We start from the raw sequence: 17,880 nt of genomic DNA, 5'->3' as shown, positions 1-17,880 counted from the left end.
AATATAGTTAAAATAAAAAGAGAGAGAGCTTACTAGTGCTGAATGTGCGAGAAAGGAATATGAAAGAAGATAAAAAAAGAAACCCTATGTATGCCTACAATATAGTCCACAATTTAGTCAGATAAAAGACATAATTCACAAACGTTTACCAATCTTACATGAAGATAACATCTTGTCTGATCTATTGGGAGAAGGAATTAATGTAGTTGCAAGAAGAGTGCCAACAATTGGGAGTATGATATCTCCAGGTTTATTCCTGTCTAGACCCAAAACCACAACGTGGTTAGAATGCAAGGGCTTTTATAAGTGTGGAACATCTCTTTGCGGTACATGCAAACACAGCTTAACTAGCAAAATGTTCAAGAATTCAAATTATTATCATACATAGGATGTACCACAAGAAATCTAAAAACTCGGATCTCAGAACATCTCAGAGATACAGCTAATTTCAATGTAAACAATCGGAATATTTTCATGGTAGCCAAACATTTTATCACTCACCATGCAGGCGACATTTCAGCTATGAAATTCCAAGGTATAGAACAAGTTAAAAGCCCTCATTGCGGGGGAAACGTCAAAAGACACCTGACGCGAGAGGCGTTTTGGATATATAATTTGGAGACTACATATCCTAATGGCCGTAATAAGAAAAATTAGATAATGTTTAATTATTGTTAATTATTTTAATATAATGGATGTAAAAACATTACAAAAAGATCATATTATGCATATCCTATTCCAATAGTTACGCACAGGGTCGGATATGGAAAAGGACCTGAACTAAAATCATGAGACGAGCAGAGCTTATGTGATAGGCTAGTAGCTAATAGAAAAGATCTCTGAATCAGATACAGAGCTGGGCTATGATAAAGATCTATTCAGATCAAAACGTGTCGCTTTAATCTTTCTTTTCTAACATGTTTGCATCCACCGCACCCAAGGATTTTATGCAGACTATGAAGTTTTAAATGGATCAATAAAGATTGTCGATTTTAAAGGGAACCTGTCACCCCCAAATCGAAGGTGAGCTAAGCCCACCAGCATCAGGGGCTTATCTACAGCATTTTGTAATTCTGTAGATAAGCCTCCGATGTATCCTGAAAGATGAGAAAAAGAGGTTAGATTATACTCACCCAGGGGTGGTCCTAGTCCGGTTCTGGTCCGATGGGTGTCGCAGTCCGGTCCGGGGCCTCCCATCTTCTTACGATGACGTCCTCTTCTTGCATTCACGCTGTGGCACCAGCGCAGGCGTACTTTATCTGCCCTGTTGAGGACAGAACAAAGTACTGCAGTGCTGAGGTGCCGGGAAAGGTCAGAGAGGCCCGGTGCCTGCGCACTGGAGTACTTTGCTCTGTCCTCAACAGGTCAGACAAAGTACGCCTGCGCCGGAGCCGCAACGTGAATACAAGAAGAAGACGTCATCGTAAGAAGATGGGAGGCCCCGGACCGGACCGCGACGCCCATCGGACCAGAACCGGATCGGGACCGCCCCTGGGTGAGTATAATCTAACCTCTATTTCTCATCTTTCAGGTTACATCGGGGGCTTATCTACAGCATTCCAGAATGCTGTAGATAAGCCCCTGATGCTTGTGGGCTTACCTCACCTTCGATTTTGGGGGTGACAGGTTCCCTTTAATGAGCTGGAACACTCTTTTCTCATTTTCCTAACAAAGGAAGGAGTGGAGGATGGGTGTTAAATCCAGAACAATAACTGATAACCAAGCAAATATTCAGTGGCAGTCTCTTGCAAGCAAAGGGCTCAAAGCTTCAGATATTAGAAACATAGAGCATCTAAATGACTAATAAATATCAATGGGAAGTTATTTTTTTTTTATTGTTGCGGTCAACAAAACAATCCTGCTAAAAATGATTAATTCATCTAAGAGTATATATTACCTCAATCACCTTTTTTCTGATGACAGGTATTAAATTATTGTCATACAAAGCTTTTAGAAGACGGAATGTATTACCACCTCCTGCAGTTAGGAAAAAAACAAAATTGTCATTAATTATCTGTCTACTATTCCTATTAGGTACAAAAGACACAGTGGTATGAATGTTAGAATAAAATACCCAAGTATTACAGACATTTAGAGGGAAGGGGGATAAAAAGTATAGATTTCTATGTAGGTGGCTGACAGGCTGACCAAAGATGGGACAAATATGGTTGCAACATTCAGTCCACAATTTTAGTTGAAAGAGCAGCTTTTGCACGCAAAGAATTTCTTCAGTAGATATGCAAATATCTTTCTAGCAGGGAGAAAACTATCCAAGTGCAAGCTATGTGCCTCCCTCCAGAAAAAGTAGCAGAATAAATATTAAAGGGAATCTGTCACCAGGTTTTTACTACACCATCTGAGAACAGCACTGACAGTTTTCTGTGCACACTGTGCATAGGCAGAAAGCTGCCAACCTGTGGTGACGGTGGGATTATACAGGGCTCATGAATATGAAATATAAAGGACTACATGGCAGTAGGTTTACTAGACTTCTAGTGATAATCTCCTAATGATAAAACAGTGATTTTATCAAAGCAAGCAGCCCAGTAAGTGTCTCTGAAATTAGAGTCTCTGCCTCTACATTATGCTGGTCTCAGATGGGGTATTAAAAACCTGGTAACAGAATCCCTTTAATGTGGATTTGTCAAAATAATAAAAGGCTTATTAAAGCACCGTATAGTAAACCAAATGACAGAAAAATACACATAAAAATATTGTTCCATTTGATTAAAAACAGGTATGACAAAAAAAACAGCTGCCTCAACATCAACTGTGTTTATGAACAGGGCACGGCCCGTCCCCTTCACCGATTACAGTTGCTGATGTATAGACACTGTACAGTATAATGATGGTGATCATGTATAGTATTACATTGAAAATGAAAATACAACTCAACCTTTCCGTTTTTAGAAAGTGGACTGCTTACCAATGGTTTAAAAAAATCATTTTGCATGAGATTTCTTTCTGTTTTGAACATACCCGTTTTGGGAAATGACAAAATATTTAAAGAGGTTTTCTGGGCTCAGTATTAATATCTGAAGTTTGTTACCGCAGATTGTAAGATACACACTATCATGATTCTCCTTTTTTTCCGGCTCAAGCTGAGCTTCATAGGATAATGTCATTTTACCCATATACCGTGATACTGTGTTACTGCAGTATAGAGTATAAGTCATCAAATGATCGCAGGTTCAGATCTTCCCCCACTAAAGATTTAAAAATAAGCATATATGGTTTCTCTGAGTCTATAAAAGTCTTACCTGTCAAAATAAGATTAAATCACCCAATTGCTTAACACAGGATAAAAAAATCAATGGCCAGAAATATGGTCTTTTGGTTGCGACAATCCTGCCAAAAAATGCACTAAGAAGAGATCAAAATGTTGTAACTACCCGAAAATTGTATCAATAGAAACGTCAACTCTCAAAGCAAATAAACAGGCCTTCATACAGCTCCATCCATGGGAAAATTACATTTCCTAGAAAATGGTGAAAATTATTTTTTTGTTTAGTTATTACAACTTTCTGATTTTTTTTTTCATCACTTAAGGAATCACTACCATAAAAACCGTTAATGGCTAAACTCATGTAAATCTAGTGTAGATGCATTAATATAGTCAATCGTCATTTTCCCCGGCATCTAGTGCCACGCTGCTCCTCTCCTGGATCAGCGATGGCTATTCTGACCTCCTGGCTCACACTAAGCTCGGTGTATAAGCCAGAAGTCACTTTTGCAATGTAAGCCTTTGGAGGGTGAGAACAAGGCTCCACAGATTTACACTGTAAAAGTGATTTACATGTCTCATATAAACCCCAGTGTGAGCCGGCGAGCCATCACTGGGGTTTATTGTGCCAACCGGAAGTCGGCTTTACAGTGAACGCCTATGGCGCCTTGTCCTCACACTCCATAGGCTTACATTGGAAAAGTGACTTCCAGCTGACACATAGAAGCTCAGTGTGAGCCGGCAGGTCGGAATAACCATCACGTGACCCAGAAGATGAGTGGAGCCGGAGAAGAGGGTGATTGAAGAGTATATTCATGCATCTATGGAGTGCCCGAAAGGGCCTAGGGGATACTCGGAACCGGGCCGGTTCTTAAAGGGATGTATCATGGTGGCAGTCACCCGGTCCGTGGCCCTGGGCGTCCAAGTTAAAGGGGGTTATTGAATAAAGAATAAAGTTTGTTCGTGACACCACCTGTGGTATTCGGTCAGGGATGACAGACGCTGCTTAAAGGGGTCCACTGGGGTGATGTTATGGCAGAAGGGATGGTATGGCCTCCCACAGGTGAAGCTGGGTCCCCAGGGCTCCCGGTGTAGTAGATAAAGATGGTGTAGTGCCAGAAAGAACTAGAGGACACAAGGTTGCAGTCTCTTTACCTTTTACTGGTATAAGACAGCCACAGTCCAGGGTACCAGATCACAGGTGCTGGTATGGTCCGGCCGGCTTGGAAGTGATTCAGGAATCCCCCTAGCCAGGTGGGGTTGGAAGCCTTCCACTCTGCACTGTGTTGTGGTCCCTTGCTGCCTTAGGCCTCACACAAGGTCCTCACTGTCTCTCTGTTCCCCTTATTGGTAGGACACTACCCGCACGGCAGGTAACTCGAGCTTTTTTACAGATGTCTCTCAGATGACTCTGGGCTCTATGTGTTACTGTGCCTTCGGGTATTGACGGTGGACAGGCGGCCTGCAATCTCCTGTCCGCCAGTTTCTGCCGTGGGGCATAGAGTTACCCCCACTCGGTCTTACGGTTACCGGTATTCTGCGCTTCAACATGGAGGATGCTCAGTCGCAGCTCCCCTCCAGCTCTTTACTTCTCCTGTGCTTCTCTTCCCCTTTAAGTCTCCTACAGACTGCTCTGTTCCTCTCTCCTTCCAGGAGCTGCAGATCCACGGGTCTGCACGGCCCCAGCTTTCCTCTCTGACTCTCTCTGTCTGCTTCCTCTCTCCTCTGTCCCTCTGACAGACTGACTCCTCACAGACTCCTCTCACAGACTGAACTAACTCCTCCTCCAGCCAGAATATTGGGAAGTTCCCCTGAATCCAGGTCTCAAGCTCCCCCTTCTGTCCTGGAGGCAGAACAGTGTTGCATGTACTGGTTACTTGTTAAAGGGATCCTTCCTCGCTTCCAAGTATGGCATCACCCTCCCCGAAAGGAAAGCAATGCCACTGTAACAACCAATTACCTGGGGTGTTACATCTACACTACATAGGCATTTACCCAGGTTTAGGCAATACAAATTTTAACGGGAGTGCTTGTTTAAAAATAAAAATTCTATACACAAGTTTGTTATTGCCGTAATCGTACTGACCTGTAGAATCATACTGTAAAGTTGTTTTTCCAACACAAGGAATGCCATAAAAACAAAACCCAATAAGCAATTACAGAATTACATTTTTTCTTCTTTTTGCTATTTCACAGCACTTGGATTTGTTTTCTAGTACAGTGAATGGTAACTCATAAGGCAAAAAAATACACAAAACGTTATATGGTTATGTTCAGTAAATGGAAGTGTGGGTCGCTTTTTAGAAAATGTTTAAATATTGTATATTAAATATACTTTATAATAAGTCCAAAGAAAAATATGAAAGCATTACCAACAAATATGGCCTCTGATTTTAGTACTGAATCTACAGGATCAGCAGCTTCATGGATGCTGTCTAACGCATAACCTGAAAAAAATATATATATATTCACAGTGTTCGACATAGATGATAATGAAAAACTAACTTTATCCCCAGCATTAAGAACCAAAATAAAGTATTTATTCTTTAGCTTTGAGCAACACCCACATTCTGCGTATGCTGGAGAACTATTAAAGTGGCAGTACCTGCAGTCTAAATGTGTATTATCGGTAATATCACATGGTAAATGGATGTAATAGCAATGATGGCATTTTAGGGTACATTAACACAATGCTGACTGATTTTTTCTGCCAACTGTCAAACATGTGTGACAAAACTGAATTTTGATTTTGGGTTTTTTCTTGTTGTCTTTGCAAACTTTGTCACAAAAAAAGACATAAGAACAATCCATGGAGAAACAAAGAAAAACAATTTTTATGCAATTTCAAAATTTCATCATACTTATTTTTATCTCTTTATAATTTGGAGCAACTTACTGTCTTACAGTCACTATTGAGAAATGCAAGCATCGATACTAGCAATTTACAGCAACAATAAGGCAGTGGACGAGTTTACTCACAAATACAAAGCTTTTACTTACCCAAGCTCTCAAATTTTTGCCTAGCAGTTTTAGCATAATCATCTCTGTCCTGGAGGGCATAAGGAATAAAAAGAACTCGCTTCACATTTCTGAAAATAATAAGACATCAGCCTTCATTTCTGAGACCAAACTATGTGAGTACAATTTTTCATTTCATTATGCATTAGTGCAGGTTAGAATTTCAGTCATTAATCCAGATTCCCTATGATTTATTCATTTTACAAATGCATTTCATTCCTTCCTGATGGGCAAATTGTCTTTTCTGAACTTTTTTTTTTTGTTTTCCCTGCCCATCTTCCAAAAGCCATATTTTTTTCTTTTGACCATGAACACAGCCATATGAGGCTTTTTTTCTGTTGTTGATGGACTGGTTGTAGTTTTGCAAAGACCTCATTCACTTTACCATATAATGTACTGTAAAATGGGAGTCAAATTTTCAAGTGGGATGAAATGGTGAAAAAAACCGCAATCCTGTCGTTGTTTTAAGTTTTGTTTTTACTCATTTTGTGGTAAAAAATGACCTGTCAACATGTTTGTTCAGGCTGGCATGATTATAAACCTTATATAAAATAAAATAAAATGTAAAAAACTTTGCATGAAATAACAAAAATAATAATTTGTATCCGTTTTCTGAGATCTCAATTTTTTTCTGGATACCAGTTTGAAAATTTGGGGTTCATAAAGTTGTTTTGATTGCTTTTTATTGCGAGAGGCAAAGGGACATAAAAAAAGCAATACTGATGTGCAAGGCCAACAGTCATTTTCCAAAGTCGGCTTTGCCCCGGTGACTTTATCGTCATTCTTACGCCACTGGCTTTCACTCTGTTCTGTTGAGTATGAACAGCACTTCGGCCTCATTTGCATATTCATTCAAATGCTAATTTCTCAGTAATGGAGGAACAGACTGACCATGTAAAAGTATTGCTGGACTTGTCTTTGAAAGAGCTACATGCAAATTCAAGTATTTCGTGGGAGGGAAATCCTCCTGACAGATTCCTTTCAACATGGTTACTGTATTCTGGTATATAATGCAAACCTCAGTCTCCTATGAAGGCTGGGCCTTACAGGATTGCCAAGACGGTAGTCATGGGGTCCATTGAAACCCATTGGTGGCTTATGATGGGCACTGGAAATGTCCCATTCCACTTAAATACTGCTGCCAGAAATTGACAGTTACAGTTAAGAGGTTAAACATCAGCGACGGGACAGGCGCAACCTATAAACACTAGTGTTAGAGGAATATGCTGGCTGTATAATACAGCCAGAGCCTGCAGTGTAAGTGACATGCTCCATACACATGTATGTCATATGTTGGGAAGGGGTAAAATCAAGCCCATATTGTCATTTAAGGTCTACCTAGATAAACATAACATAGAGAATAACCACAAGCCTGTAGTGGTCCTCGTTATGCCGAATAATTAATGAATAATAACTAATTTCACACTTCTTTATTTAGAAAAACTCACAAAGATGAAGCAAAGCAAAGTTTGTCATTTATCATGACATCAGGTTGCGGTATTGGTGATTTTCCATTAGGCTGGGGCTACACAATGACTTTGGCCATGGCGCAAGATGCCAACGATTACTGTGTAGCTGCTACATCGCAGCACCATACAAGTGAATGGCGGTGGTATGGAAACCCCTAATGTAAAGTGAACGCCACAAGGAAGCTGCAAAAAATCCTACCAAGTCAGAATTTGTGCAGCTTGTTGCAGTCACAAACTGGTTACAATGTGGCCCCGTTCACTTATAGAGAGCTGCGATGTAGCATTCTTTCACCATGGGACCAGTGTTGTGGTGACAGTCACGGAGTCGCCCCAACCCTAAGGAATAAGTCAGGAGCACTTTTTCACAGTATAGTATTAACTAGAAAGATAATCTACTTTTAGAACATGTGCAATTAATAACCAACATATTCTCAGCACGTTTAACAGCAACAAGCAGAAATAAATCAGCAACTTTGTAATATAGATGACTTACTCTCCCAAAAATGATCGTATCTGGTCTTGGCAATGCTCCAGGTACCCGCCACCATGTAGTGTTGAGTTGGAAACAAGCAGTAGTCGCTTCAGCGTCATCATTAATCCAGTGTATCCGTCAGAAAAGCTGCAGTGAATATAAGCGGTGGAGAAAGGAGTAAAAGGTTAAAGTTCTGTGCTTCACATCCAACAATAGCTGACATCTGCAAGTCCACCTTCCGCAAAACAAAGTTCCTTATTTTCTTTCCTTTTTTTTCTGAACTTTATTAGGCTTTCAGACTGGATTATGCTTATCTAACTACAATACACGTCCATGCTTTACAGGCTAAAGGTGAACTCATCTGCTATTAAGTAACGTGCAATAATATTCTGGCATTCCGTAATAAGAGAACGTACTCAGTTCACGACCAGGACAATTGCACGTGTTTCATTTTTTAAAATTTTTATGACACAGTTTCTTCGGTTTAGTATTTAAACATGTTGCATTCAGCTGTAGGTATCATTTAAGGAAAAAAAGCTAAAAGTATTCTGTTTTATGATTATGGGAGCAGCCATTTTGCCACTGTACTAACAGCATTCAGATGTATGCTTTACATCAGCCACAGAGCCATAGACAATAATCTGGTGATCAGTAGCATAGTTTGGGGGGGGCAGAGGGAGAAACCGCCACCATTAACTGTATCGGCATCCACAGCACACTGATATACTTAAACTCTGCGGAATAGTCAGAGAGACCATCCCTGCCCTACCCGCTTTCCATTCTGTAGCCTGCATGTTGGTTTCATCCTGCGCCCTTCAGAACTGCAGGTCCTGGGCAGAGTGACATGATATCATCATGCCAGCACTCCGACATCCTGTGCAAGTCCCGGCACAATCACATTGCCGCAATGGTCTACCCATGACCTGCAGCTGACTGCCCAGGGGGTAACCAGGGATATGTGAGTATATGTTTATTTTTTATATATATCATTTTTATTTAATCTTTTTTAGTATACAGTAATATTCAGTACAAACAGAAATTATATTTCAGATCAAGTGCCAAGCTTGGTGCAAGATGAGATTAGTGAAACAAAAAATAACAAACTTAGGCTAAGTTCACACTTGGTGTTTTTTTCTGCGGCAAAACCTGCATTCTTGGGAGAGAAGAAGCAGCGCCAAAAACACATGTTTTGATGTATTCTTTACTGCGTTCGTTTTTGCTGCGGTTTTCAGGATCCCAAAACTCAGCTTTGCTTCCACAGAAGCATGAACACAGGTCACCAATACAAGACATACAGATAAGTGGGTACAGAAAGTATTCAGACCCCTTTAAATTTTTCACTCTTTGTTTCATTGCAGCCATTTGGTAAATTCAAAAAAGTTAATTTGTTTTCTCATTAATGTACACTCTGCACCCCATCTTGACGGAAAAAAAAACCACAAATGTAGAATTTTTTGAAAATCTAATAAAAAAGAAAAACTGAAATATCACATGGTCATAAGTATTCAGACCCTTTGCTCAGACACTCATAGTTAAGTCACATGCTGTCCATTTCCTTGTGATCCTCCTTGAGATGGTTCTACTCCTTCATTGGAGTCCACCTGTGTTTAATTAAACTGATAGGACTTGATTTGGAAAGGCATACACCGTCTATATAAGACCTCACAGCTCACAGTGCATCTCAGACCAAATGAGAATCATGAGGTCAAAGGAACTGGCCAAGGAGCTCAGAGACAGAATTATGGCAAGGCACAGATCTGGTCAAGGTTACAGCAGAATTTCTGCAGTACTCAAGGTTCCTAAGAACACAGTGGCCTCCATAATCCCTAAATGGAATAAGTTTGGGACCACCAGCAGTCTTCCTAGACCTGGGCGTCCAGCCAAACTGAGAAATCGTGGAAGAAGAGCCTTGGTGAGAGAGGTAAAGAAGAATCCCAATATCACTGTGGCTGAGCTGCAGAGATGCAGTAGTGAGATGGGAGAAAGTTCCATAAAGTCACTGCGCCCTCCACCAGTTGGGCCTTTATGGTAGAGTGGCCCGACGGAAGGCTCTCCTCAGTGCAAGATATGTGAAAGCCCGCATAGAGTTTGCTAAGAAAAACAAAACAAAACCACATGAAGGACTCCCAGACTATGAGAAATAAGATTCTCTGGTCTGATGAGATGAAGATAGACCTTTTTGGTGATAATTCTAAGCGGCATGTGTGGAGAAAACCAGGCACTGCTCATCACCTGCCCAATACAATCCAAACAGTGAGACATGGTGGTGGCAGCATTGGTGTTTTTCAGCTGCAGGGATAGGACAACTGGTTGTCATTGAAGAAAACATGAATGCGGCCAAGTACAGAGATATCCTGGATGAAAACCTCTTCCAGAGTGCTCTGGACCTCAGACTTGGCCGAAGGTTCACCTTCCAACAAGACAATGAACCTAAGCACACAGCTAAAATAACAAAGGAGTGGCTTCAGAACAACTCTGTGACCATTCTTGACTGGCCCAGCCAGAGCCCTGACCTAAACCCAATTGAGCATCTCTGGAGAGACCTGAAAATGGCTGTCCACCAACGTTCACCATCCAACCTGACGGAACTGGAGAGGATCTGCAAGGAAGAATGGCAGAGGATCCCCAAACCCAGGTGTGAAAAACTTGTTGCATCATTCACAAGAAGACTGATGGCTGTACTAGCTCAAAAGGTGCTTCTACTCAATACTGAGCAAAGGGTCTGAATACTTATGACCATGTGATATTTCAAATTTTCTTTTTTATTAAATTTGAAAAAAATTATACATTTCTGTTGTTTTTTTTTGCAGTCAAGATGGGGTGCAGAGTGTACATTAATGAGAAAAAAATAACTTTTTTGAATTTACCAAATGTCTGCAATGAAACAAAGAGTGAAAAATGTAAAGAGGTCTGAATACTTTTCGTATCCACTGTATATAGCGGATTGTCTGTCGTTTAACAACGACAATAGTAAACATTCCATAAGGCATTTCAATTTTGGATTATTTATGATTACTCAAATTCTGCAGTAAAAAAACACATTTTCGAGTGGTTTAACCAATTTAAATTTGTCTGTCTCATGCACACATGTACACTTGCCCACGATCTGGAAAAGAGCATTCCTAGGACTGATCATTTCCTAATTATTACTTACCTAAACAGTCCACCAATCATCCGACGAGCAAATCAGTAGTTTGTCAGGTGAAATAATTTTTAAGCCTTAAAAACCAACGTTGTTTTGTCAGCACATTTAGTCTACACAGCAACTGATGAGAACAATGAAATAGTAAGCGCACAGAATGATCGTATTCATCTCTTACAGACATCCGCAGTATATGTACGGCACCTATTGGTAGCAGGCTCATGGGGTGAGCTTGCCTCATACCCAGCAGGTAATGGCGGTGTGTTACAGCCAGGACCTGCCTCTAATAGCTGGGGGTAGGGCAAAGCTCCACCCGTAACTGCTAAAGTGTTAATCTGGGAAAGAGAAAAGAATTCAAAACGCCAAAATTGAGTTTCAGTACCACAAAAAATGCTCTAAGGATCAAAATGTCATATCTATCCCAAAATGGTATCAATAAAAACATAATCTCACCCCGCAAAATAAGCCATCACTGAGCTCCATCAACCCCAAAATTAAAGCATTATGCGTCTCAGAAAATGGCGACAATCAAAAAAACTATATTTTCTTTTTACAATTCTGATTTTTTTTTCACAACTAAAATAAAAAAAAGGACAAGTTTGTCATTGTTGTAATCCTACTGATGAGAAGAATCATGGCAACACAAGACCTATTCATATATTTTAAAATAAAAACGTAACACAGTTATAATGGAGGAAAAATGGTCATGATGTTTATTTAGGGTTAATCCATGTCCAACAATGCTTTAAATAATCTAATATATAATTGCCTAGAATACTACTTCCTGCAATTTGTGCCAACTTCCGTGGCTTTGTCCGGAGCTAATGTCCGGAGATAATGTCCGGAGCTAATGTCCGGAGCTAATGTCCGGAGATAAGTGACGTCACCAGTGTCCTACACCCAGGCAGAGCACAGGGGCCCCAGGCAGCATATGGGGCGCCAGGCAGAGCACAGTGGCCCCAGGCAGAGCACAGGGGCCCCAGGCAGCATATGGGGCCCCTGGCAGAGCACAGTGGTCCCAGGCAGAGCACAGGGGCCCCAGGCAGCCTATGGGGCCCCAGGCAGAGCACAGGGGCCCCAGGCAGCATATGGGGCCCCAGGCAGAGCACAGTGGCCCCAGGCAGAACATGGGGCCCCAGGCAGAGCACAGTGGCCCCAGGCAGAGCACAGGGGCCCCAGGCAGAACATGGGGCCCCAGGCAGAGCACAGGGGCCCCAGGCAGCATATGGGGCCCCAGGCAGAGCACAGTGGCCCCAGGCAGAGCACAGGGGCCCCAGGCAGAACATGGGGCCCCAGGCAGAGCACAGGGGCCCCAGGCAGCATATGGGGCCCCAGGCAGAGCACAGGGGCCCCAGGCAGCATATGGGGCCCCAGGCAGAGCACAGCGATATTTTGGACCACTGTGCGGTGTTTCAGACCCCCTGTGTGATGTCTGGGGCCCTGTTCTTAAGTATATTAAAGATTAAAGTAACGTATATTAAAGTATATTATAGATCAAATTTGACACGTTTATGAGCACCATTGAGTGATATACTCAAGAATGACATAATTTTTCAACATTTTATGGTTTCAAACTGTAAACACCAGAAAACCTTAACGGTTCATAAAAAACTTGACTGTTCAGGATATGATAAAAGTCATAGTATTCTGAATCTTTAACTTATAAAGATACCTTTACATGGGGTGATTATTGGTTCCAGAGAGGCTTTAGGCCGATAATCGTACACATGGCTGGTGACAGGACAATACAATATAAACGTTCAAAGGTAAACACTGATAACATTAAAATCTAATATATAATTGCCTAGAATACTACTTCCGGCAATTTGTGCCAACTTCCGTGGCTTTGTCCGGAGATAATGTCCGGAGATAAGTGACGTCACCAGCGTCCTACACCCGCTCAGGGTGGACAAAGATATATGCCTTCGTGGTGCGCGGCACTTTTCTGATTGGTTGCCGCCTGCCGCGAGCGACCAATCAGAAATGTGCCGTACTGTCAAGAATTGTCAAGAGCTGGTGAGTGCAGCCATTTTTTGTTCTTTCTTACTATTATTTATTAATTGTATTATTCTTACATTTGAATAAATAAAGTATATATGGATTCTAGACTCCCTTTAGAATCGGGCTGCCATCTAGTAACTCATAAAAGTCTATAAATCCAAACCACCAAATAACCAATCCGCCCATAAAATGGGCGATTTTCCCACAACTAAGGCATCACGACGGGACATAAATAAAAAGGGGGGGGTGGGTGGGATCTTCTTGTCTTCATCAAAACTTCGATATGAGGTAACCAGGCTGAAAACCGGGCTTTTATAGTTTCCACAGCCCCAGCAACCAGTAAATTGACCAATAAAAACCGTTTAAAAAGGCGCCAAGAGTGCCAACCAAAACCAGTTTAGACCAGAAATGCCCTTAAAATAGACATTAGCTTTGACCTTTGAACTCACTGTAAAGCCTCAGAATATGAATCTAGGCGTATTAAGACATTAAATTCAAGTTCTGTGTTGCCATGAGACCCCCCCTTTATTTTGTGTTTTCAGCGGGGAGGGCTTCCATACTGCAAGGTCATTTTTACCACAAAATGTACACTGCAAAAACAATTCCCAAGAAACAATGTGACCACATTTGGAAATTGTATTCCTATTTTCCAGTACACCATGTGGTAAATTGAATGGTGTCATTCAAAAGTACAACACGCCCCGCAAGAAACAAGCCCTCCTAGGTCTATGTGGACAGAAAAATAAAATCGTTATGGTTCCTGGAAGCAGGGGAGGAAAAACGAAAGCAAAAAACGAAAACTAGCCATGTCGGTAAGGGGTTAACGATCACTCTGTGAGCATTGACGTACAGCTGGCTTATTTAGACGGGGTATTAATGCCTATGCCTCAGGCCGGCGTCACACTAGGCGTATGAAAATACGGTCCGTTTTTTCCGGCCGTGATACGCAGTAATTGTCCCAAAACACTGTTCCGTATTCAATGCAAGGATACGATTTTTACGCACAAATATATCCGTGTGTCATCCGTATGGCATCCGTATGGCTTCCGTACGGCGATTTTTTTTCTCACAGGCTTGCAAAATGGACATATCATGGATCCATCGGCTCAAATATTCTTAAAAACATATATACAGTCTATATATATATATATATATATATATATATATATATATATATATATATATATATAATACAGCGCTAGATAGCAGAAAAGCCGGTAATTCAATTGCCGGCTTTTCCTATCTCCTTCACAAACCCGACAGGATATGAGACATGGTTTACATACAGTAAACCATCTCATATCCCTTCTTTTATTACATATTCCTCTTTACTAATGTAACAAGTGTCTCTGTGTAAAATTTGGGAGCTCTAGCTATTAAAGGGTTAAATCCCGGAAAAAAATTGGCGTGGGCTCCAGCGCAATTTTCTCCGCCAGAGTGGTAAAGCCAGTGACTGAGGGCAGATATTAATAGCCTAGAGAGGGACCATGGTTATAGGACCCCCCCTGGCTAAAAACATCTGCCCCCAGCCACCCCAGAAAAGGCACATCTGGAAGATGCGCCTATTCTGGCACTTAGCCACTCTCTTCCCCCTCCCGTGTAGCGGTGGGATATGGGGTAATGAAGGGTTAATGTCACCTTGCTATTGTAAGGTGACATTAAGGTTAATAATGGAGAGGTGTCAATATGACACCTATCCATTATTAATCCAATAGTATGAAATGGTTAATAAAACACACACACATTACTAAAAAGTATTTTAATGAAATAAAGACACTTGGTGAATGAATGGAATGCAGGGGATTGTACTGTAGTTACCTCGAGTCGCGGTGATGCGCCCTCTGCTGGATGAACTCATATGAACTCGAGCGTGGGAAAATATTCTGAAAAGTTCCTAGGCTCGAGTTCATATGAGTTCATCCAGCAGAGGGCGCATAACCGCGACTCGAGGTAACTACAGTACAATCCCCTGCATTCTATTCATTCACCAAGTTTTACAGTCAGGGGCACAGCTGCATTAGCAGAGCTCATGGGTGTAAAATGATTTAACCCCTTCAGATGGATTTACAGCGTGGGACAAGACTGAACGACGGAAGGTATGGAATATTGTTGTTTGTTTTTTTAACTTTATTTCAGGTGACAAGGGTCTTCAGGTGTACTAAGAGTATAATAAAATATTAAAACACCCTGAGTCTTTATTTCATTAAAATACTTTTTAATAATGTATGTGTTTTATTAACCATTTCATACTATTGGATTAATAATGGATAGGTGTCTTATATAGCAAGGTGACATTAACCCTTCATTACCCCATATCCCACCGCTACACGGGAGGGGGAAGAGAGTGGCTAAGTGCCAGAATAGGCGCATCTTCCAGATGTGCGTTTTCTGGTGTGGCTGGGGGCAGATGTTTTTAGCCAGGGGGGGGGGGGTCCTATAACCATGGTCCCTCTCTAGGCTATTAATACCTCAGTCACTGGCTTTCCCACTCTGGCGGAGAAAATTGCGCGGGAGCCCACACCAATTTTTCCGGGATTTAACTCTTTAATTTAATAGCTAGAGCCCCCAAATTTTACACAGAGACACTTGTTACATTAGTAAAGAGGAATATGTAATAAAAGAAGGGATATGAGATGGTTTACTGTATGTAAACCATGTCTCATATCCTGTCGGGTTTGTGAAGGAGATAGGAAAAGCCGGCAATTGAATTACCGGCTTTTCTGCTATCTAGCGCTGAATTAAATATAAATATATATATATATGTGTGTCTCACTGACATATATATATATATATATATATATATATATATATATATATATATATATATATATATATATATATATACCTATTCTATGTGTACACATTTATTCTACCTATTCTATTCTGTCAGTGTGATTTTACTGTACACCGCAGTGAATTGCCAGCTTTTCCTTAGAACATCGGTGCGTATTTCTCGCAAGTCACACGCATGGTCCGTTTGTAATCCGTAATTTTCTCGCCCCCATATCCTTTCATTGGCGTATTTTTTGCGCAATATGCTGACAAACGCAGCATGCTGCGATTTTCTACGGCCGTAACATACCGTATATTACGGATGCGTAATATACGGCAGATAGGAGCTGGGCCATAGAGAATCATTGGGCCGTGTGTAATGCGTATTTTCTGGACGTATTTTCTGCGCTCATACGTCCGTAAAACTCGCTAGTGTGACGCCGGCCTCACAGCCAATCTGGGTCTTTCTGACAGACCATTTGTTCCCGCCTTTTTATTGTGGTGTTCCAGGATCCATAACTTTATTTATAATCATCTGTTTTTGAGTTGACATTGTGAGAGCCATAATTTTCCTTCAGAGGAGTTGTGTGAGGGCTTTTTTTCCCCTATCTGTAGTTTTCATTTTGTGAAATATGCAACTTTCTGCACAATTTTCATTACACTTTTTGAGAGGTATGAAAACACGAGTGACCCTTATGTCTAATTGTCATGGTATCTTTATTCTGAGGGTAAATACAATCCAGACAATACCACATTTGTAATAAGTGCACACGGCGTCTTATAAACACTGGCGCCCCCAGTGAGTTTATAAAATCAAAACCGCTTCAGAAAAACACTGGCAGCCATTTTCTTGAAGCAGCTTCGTCGGCGGTTCTGCCATCGTTCGTGAGCCTGTGTGTATTTTAGGCTGCCGTCACACTAGCAGTATTTGGTCAGTATTTTACATCAGTATTTGTAAGCCAAAACCAGGAGTGGGTGATAAATGTAGAAGTGGTGCAAATGTTTCTATAAGGCCGGTGTCACACTAGCGTGTTTTACGGAAGTATGAGAGGTGCAGAAAATACGGATTGCATACGGTACAATGATTCTCTATGGCCCAGCTCCTATCTGCCGTATTTTACTGATCCGTATTATACGGTCTTGTACGGCCGTAGAAAATCGCAGCATGCTGTGTTTGTCAGTGTATTGCGCAAAAAATCCGCCAATGAAAGTCTATGGGGGCGAGAAAATTACGGATTACACATGGACCATGCGTGTGACTTGCGAGAAATACGCAGCGGTGTTCTCTAGAAAAGCCAATAATTCAGTGCAGTGTACAGTAAAATCACACTGACAGAATAGAATAGGTAGAATAAATGTGTACACATAGAATAGGTATATATATATATATATACCTATTCTATGTCAGTGAGACACATATATATATATATACAGGTCCTTCTCAAAAAATTAGCATATAGTGTTAAATTTCATTATTTACCATAATGTAATGAATACAATTAAACTTTCATATATTATAGATTCATTATCCACCAACTGAAATTTGTCAGGTCTTTTATTGTTTTAATACTGATGATTTTGGCATACAACTCCTGATAACCCAAAAAACCTGTCTCAATAAATTAGCATATTTCACCCGTCCAATCAAATAAAAGTGTTTTTTAATAACAAACAAAAAAACCATCAAATAATAATGTTCAGTTATGCACTCAATACTTGGTCGGGAATCCTTTGGCAGAAATGACTGCTTCAATGCGGCGTGGCATGGAGGCAATCAGCCTGT

The 17,880-nt window shown here is 41.0% G+C and overlaps 1 protein-coding gene across 3 annotated transcripts in view; it reads right to left on the bottom strand.

Annotated features, from left to right (window-relative positions):
* The window catches only part of LOC143784141 (alpha-aspartyl dipeptidase-like), a 76,992-nt gene that overhangs the window by 36,145 nt on the left and 22,967 nt on the right, over window positions 1-17,880 (bottom strand). For all 3 annotated transcript variants that reach the window (XM_077272009.1, XM_077272010.1, XM_077272011.1), the window contains exons 2-5: window positions 8,204-8,329; window positions 6,224-6,312; window positions 5,596-5,670; window positions 1,898-1,977 (exon numbers count right to left, since the gene is read on the bottom strand). In XM_077272009.1, coding sequence (XP_077128124.1) covers window positions 1,898-1,977; window positions 5,596-5,670; window positions 6,224-6,312; window positions 8,204-8,329 — 370 coding nt within the window. The remainder of the gene's footprint in view (window positions 1-1,897; window positions 1,978-5,595; window positions 5,671-6,223; window positions 6,313-8,203; window positions 8,330-17,880) is intronic.

Source organism: Ranitomeya variabilis, chromosome 7, assembly GCF_051348905.1.
Source record: "Ranitomeya variabilis isolate aRanVar5 chromosome 7, aRanVar5.hap1, whole genome shotgun sequence".
Classification (NCBI taxonomy): domain Eukaryota; kingdom Metazoa; phylum Chordata; class Amphibia; order Anura; family Dendrobatidae; genus Ranitomeya; species Ranitomeya variabilis.
This window is presented reverse-complemented; position numbering and strand designations above follow the sequence as displayed.